The sequence below is a fragment of the Chenopodium quinoa genome, unplaced genomic scaffold, assembly GCF_001683475.1.
Source record: "Chenopodium quinoa cultivar QQ74 unplaced genomic scaffold, ASM168347v1, whole genome shotgun sequence".
Lineage (NCBI taxonomy): Eukaryota > Viridiplantae > Streptophyta > Magnoliopsida > Caryophyllales > Amaranthaceae > Chenopodium > Chenopodium quinoa.
Window position 1 is genome coordinate 1,202,589 of NW_018743691.1, and position 5,929 is coordinate 1,208,517.

General features: G+C 36.2%; 1 protein-coding gene across 1 annotated transcript; it reads left to right on the forward strand.

Moving 5' to 3' along the window:
- Window positions 1-1,439: 1,439 nt before the first annotated feature.
- Window positions 1,440-4,319, forward strand: LOC110683671 (ankyrin-3-like). Its single transcript, XM_021860070.1, has 2 exons — window positions 1,440-2,871; window positions 3,743-4,319. The coding sequence occupies exons 1-2, from the start codon at window positions 1,626-1,628 to the stop codon at window positions 4,084-4,086; spliced, it is 1,590 nt and encodes a 529-aa protein (XP_021715762.1). The 5' UTR covers window positions 1,440-1,625; the 3' UTR covers window positions 4,087-4,319.
- The last annotated feature ends 1,610 nt before the right edge of the window (window positions 4,320-5,929 follow it).

The following is a 5,929-nucleotide window of genomic DNA, read 5'->3' on the forward strand; positions in this document are numbered from 1 at the left end:
AAAAAATTGTCTCAAACTCTTAAATTCACTTGAGGCAAATTGAAATTAGCTCATGTTGGTCGGCTGGTCGCACATTTTTTTATCCAGTGCTTAGAGAGCTACATGGGTGGGTAATGACAATCGATTTTAGAATTGACTGGAATCAAAAGGGAAACTCTAACCACATGAGCTATCCCTCACTCTCTGATCACATGTTCATTGACAATGAAAGAGACTGAGAGAGCAAATGGACTTGTAAGTAGGAAAATTTTCCAAATGAATTGTGAGGCAATATTCATTTTAATAAGTATATATGGGGTAATCTTTTTTAGATGATATGGGAATATTCTCTTAGATGAATATCTAGTGAAGGCATATGGCCTATTGGACTAAAACCTTGCACTAATCAACTTGATCTGCTAGAATTAGCAAGCAAGACTTTTTTTGTGCAAGTAGTAGAGATGAAAGTGAAAGGCCAAGAGTCATCACCCCGTTACCCTAGAGTACCTCTAGCTAGTAGGGATTGATCCACAACCAAATGGTCTAATTAAAATACTACATCTATTTTATAATGATCTTTAGCATTTTTTAATTCGTTATGTTTTTAAAAGTTCTCTGTCACTTAGCTTCTAATTTAAACTTCAAATATAAATGTAAATCAATGATGCCAAGTTAAGGCATATAAGAGCAACTCCAATGGTTGTAGCTAGGACTTGCTTGCAATATTAATTAATCCCTAGCTACTAACTTAATCATTGGAGCTAGAAAATGCAATTAGCCAGGACAAGCAAATTAGCTTTGTATTGGAAAAAAACTTGCTAAAATAAAACAAATTAGAATAAATAAAATAAAATTTATCAACAAAAATTACGGAGGTTTGGTCCATTCAAATAGCAAGCTATTAGCTACCCATTAGAGCTAAAATGACAATTAGCTTAAAAGCTTATGTGGCATTGCAAGCTACCCATAATATGATACCCTACTAAAATTCTTGAAATCGGAACCTGTAACAACAGGCCGGTTTCTCAAATTGTAAACTGAAACCGAAATCAAAACCTACTTTAATGCAAAACCTCGAAATTAGGTTTAATTAATGCAATTATGACTTGTGCTTTCCAAATAAAAATTAAAAAAGTTATATAAGGTAAAATAATTATGAATAATGTTGTACTTTAATGTTAAATTTCAAATATATATATTTTTTTTTCCTTATTTTATGTGATTGATTCTATTTGGGATTAACATTATGAAACGGGAGGAGTAACATTTAACAAAGGTCATGAAAAATTTTAAGTATATAAGTTTGGTGGTGCTGGTTAAAATTTATAAAAAAACCTTGAAGGATTAATACGTATAATTTAATGGAGTTATTTTTCAAAAAGCCGCAATTTTTTGAGAGTTTTTCACAAAATTTTCTTTTAAAAAAAGGTTCCCAGGATTTAAGATCTTCCATTCTTCCCCTCTCTCTTCTCCACCTTTACTACAGAAATAGCAGCCAAGTTACTCTAAAACGGCAATCGAAAAAAACAAGGCATACAAATTAAAAAGAAAAAAAATAAAACAACGCAACTCAAGAACCCAGGAAGCACGAAGCCACAAAGCTAAGAAAAAGTGTGAGAGAAAGAGTGATTTTTAGGGAACCAAAAATGTTAGGATCTGTTTTCAAGACGTACCCAGTTGTAGGGCTCGCCGTGCCCGTACCCAGCTTTGGCTCCCGTACCCCGTTATTAGGAAACGGCCCGGGCATGTATTTTTGCCGTACCCGTACCCGTACCCGTGCCCGTACCGTAACCGTCCCCAAGACGTACTCAGTATGGAAAACGCCACTTAGTTGCGGTCGCCGCGCTTCCGTTAATTTGGTTGTGTCCACTAAAGGAAAAACAAACACAAGTGTATGTAGTAGCAGCAATGACATTGACGAAGTAATGTACGGGGCTGATGAACTCCTCGAGGCGGCCTTAGAAGGCCGGGCAGAAGATGCTGTGGAAATCCTGACTAAAGATCCGACCCTAATCCAAATTGGAGATGCCGCCGGAGACACGGCATTCCATGTTGCAGCACGAGCAGGACACGACACGACTATATCAAAGATGATAGAGTTCCTTGAAATGAACCATGGAAAAATATCGAGGGATACATTGTGCGAAGGGAACGCAGAAGGTGACACGCCCTTGCACTTGGCTCTCAAAAATGGTCATATAGACGCCGCTACTCTTCTAGCTAAGAAGGAGCCGCGCGTCATATACAAATTGAATATGGATCGAGTGTCGCCATTTGAGCTAGCCCAACGAGCTGGGTTCCATGACTTGTGCATCCAAATGAAGCGTCTGGGTCGGCCTAAGTCACAATTTCTACGTTCTGATATATATTTGAATCTTGTAAGAATGGGTCTTTCGGATAATGACAATGATGAAGAGTGGATTAGACTCTTTAAGGCAGCTGCGAGAGGTAAGCTAAGCGTGATCGCGCAGATCTTGGATGAGGACTTTCATCTAGACATATTGCGGTACAAGGATACCGCGAAATGCACTGTGTTACATATTGCTGCATATTATGGTCAAACCAAGGCTCTAATGACGATTGCCGAATTAATGCAAAGCGAAAGTGATTTTAAGAAATTGATGCTTGAGGGTGACCGTTTCGGTAACACCCCTTTGTACTATGCTATCGAGGGTGGTCAAGAGAAGACCGCGATTTACATGGTTAAGGTAGCACCAAGGGCCACATACAAAGACAACAACCAAGGAGACTCGCCGCTGTGCCTTGCTGTAAACAAGGGATACTCGGATCTGGTTAAGACCATGACCGCAAATCAATCCATCAAAAAGCATCTTCTCAGTCATGCCAAGAACGTTTTTATTGCACATACTGCTCTTGAGAAGAGGAACCTTGGTGAGTGTCATATCATTAACCTTTTTTTTCTTACTATATCGGTATTGTCTTGTATCTTTAAGTTATTCATCAAAGGCTCAATTTTTTTGTGCCTAATTTGATTTTTAGGTGGGTTTAGGAATAAACTCTGCCGTGGACTTTTTCTGTTTTTGATGTATATTAATTTTGTTATGCTGTATTTATGGACTTTTTCTGTTTTTGATGTAAATTAATTTTGTTATGCTGTATTTATTTTAATTTTTTATTTATAGGCTGGTTTTTGCGAAGTATTTTGGTGGGTTTTACTACTCTTTAGATTAGTTGCATGTAGAATGTTTTGAATATTGCCTTAAAACTTTATGTACTCCATAATCAACTTTATCTTGATTATTTTTTACTTATGAAACAGTTTTATGTTGGTGTATATACTATGGTGGATGCTGATTGAGATAGTAAAAATGAAAAAGTGTTTATTTATTTTATAATTTTTTTAATTCCGAATTTAAGTTACTGTTGTAACTTAAAAATATCCAAATTTTTTTTTTTTTGGATTTTTGCATATCCTTAAAATATAAAAAATTAACCTCTCTTTTTAACTAATTAAGGCCCCAAATTACATGTTTGTCTATAAGCCACTAAAATTTCATAAACAAAGCTGTTGATTTGGGTGTAATGTGTGCCATTAATGGGTATTTAGGGCACTCACACTAAGACATTTTTGGTAATTAAAGGGTAATTGATGGCACTCGTTGCACCTCAATCAATAGTTAGTGGTGTCTAGTTACCATGGTTTAGGATAATTGGCTGCATCTAAGACTTACAAGCTATAGTTTAATTTTGCCTAAACTTCATTGTAACTAAGTTTGTGTTCATATTTAATTTGTACATTTAGATGTATTGAAAGCAATCATGGAGGGCCTTCCGGAGCTCATCGATTCGCCGAACAAGAAAGGATGGAAGCCTCTTTCATTTGGAGCATTCAATGGTTACTTCGACGAAGTCTGCTACATTGTTCAAGAGTTTCCAGAATGTGTGATGATAAAAGATGGCGATGGTACATATCCTATTCATAAAGCAATCACTGGAGGACATGTTAATGTAATCGAGAAGCTTATATTTTGTTGCCCTGATGTACTAAATTGCTTTCATAAAAAGGGTAACCTACTTAAATTTGCAATTTATTATAAAAAAATAAATGTTGTCTCTTACTTAAAAGAGCTAAATTATTATAGATGAAATTGAATTTATTATGTGAATCGGAGTATTATAATTCATCGTAGAGAATTTTGAAGCTAAGAATAGATTTATTTCTTCCCTACGGTGTTATTTTCATGAATGGCAATGTTCCATTAAATATCATCCATAGGACATATATGTCTCTATTTTCCCATTTGTTTCTATTACTTTGGTTAAGATTGTAGGTTTTCTTGAAGGAATGAAAGAATAAATTTAGTATTTTATTTGTTGATTTAGTCTCTGATCCTTGCTCTAATGTTCTCCGATCACTCGATTTTATAGATTCTTCCTTTTTTTCTTCTCTTTTTTTTGACAAAGGATAAAAGAAAGTACAAAACTAAAGTACACTACTATCAAATCAAATTAAAAGGACAGCAGCTTCTCCTGCAATTTGGTGGGCCCGGTGAACACGTTGCCTGTGAGCCTTGTAAATCTCGTAGTGTTGGAAGGTGGATCGTAAACGCTGTATTTGTTGCACAAGCCAAAAAAACAAATACCACCCCCCTCGCCCTGCAAGAGGGTGACAAGATTATAAGTATCCGTAAAAATTACGGCCGAACGAATATGACAGTTTGAAGCCAATTGTAGAGCATACAAACAAGCTAAGGCTTCCAAATGGAGAGAGGAAGTGCAAAGTACAAAGTTACTCACGCTAATAAGCCTATCATTCAGCGGATCTGCATTATCAAGACACCACCCCATTCCTGCATGCCGAGTGTCCTTGTAACAAGCTCCATCACTCTGAATCTAGACCAAGTTAAAACCTGTTCGAGAAACCCCTAAATGGGCCACATGAAACCCTGGTGGGGGTAAACCTTCATGAATAGCAGAAGAATGGGAAACTACCCTAGCAGTATCTACATCCATAAAGAGAGCATGAGATTATAGGATGTTTAAAATGTGCAACCCAACTGGTTGTGTAATAGGCGTATCAAGATTGAAAACCCTGCTATTCCTGAATAACCACAGAGCCCAAGGAGTACCAACGAAGGTACTAATGTTGGAACTCAAAATTCCGTCCTAACTAATGAAAAATCGGATATAATGTTGGATCCAATCTGAAATAGAAAGACATCCATGTGCTTGTGAGTGGATGTCAAAACATCCACCCCTCCATGTTGCTCTTGCAATTTTGCACTCCCTAACTAGATGGTTGAAATCCTCAATCGGTTCATTACAAAGGTCATAGGACATATCCCCAATTAGGACCCCCGACGGCAAAGTTTCGACTTCACTACTAAATTGTTATAAAGTAACTTCCATAAGAATATACAGGAATATTAGGAAGTTAATATATACAGGAATATTAGGGTTAGGTATTCCGATTGTCTATAAATATTGTAATAATATTCCTGTATATCTTAACTTTCTAAAACTATCACAATATCTCACACATATATCTTTTCACATATTCTCTAGAATATTATCACAATAATATCTTAACTTTCATAATTCTCGCGCAAATATCAAAAGAGGCTTTAAGGGACGGAGAGAGTATAACTTTGTGCATAACTACTAAAAAATGCAAAATGTACCAAAAAAAAAAAAAAGCAAATTCAAAATGTATAAATTAAAGAAGCATGTTCTGCATGACTGCTTCCAATAGTAGAATCCTGGCCTTTAAATTTTAGGAAAATTTGATTTGAATAATCCAACCTTTGCCCTCATAATCCAACCTTTTGATTATTATATACTAATCGAGGGATGCCCAGTTGATCTTTATGATTGATTTAGCTTGTCAATCTTTTGTGCCAAGTCAGCCCTCTTCAATAAACGGTGATGAGTCAGTACAACCAACGCAGCAGTACCCAATTCTATGTGATGAGTGGGATGATGACAGTGC

Excerpts from the sequence above, each read along its gene's own strand:
- LOC110683671 (XM_021860070.1), top strand. The coding sequence starts at position 1,626 with ATGTTAGGATCTGTTTTCAAGACGTACCCAGTTGTAGGGCTCGCCGTG. Across the intron at positions 2,872-3,742 it reads TCTTGAGAAGAGGAACCTTG|ATGTATTGAAAGCAATCATG; the intron begins GTGAGTGTCATA and ends TTGTACATTTAG.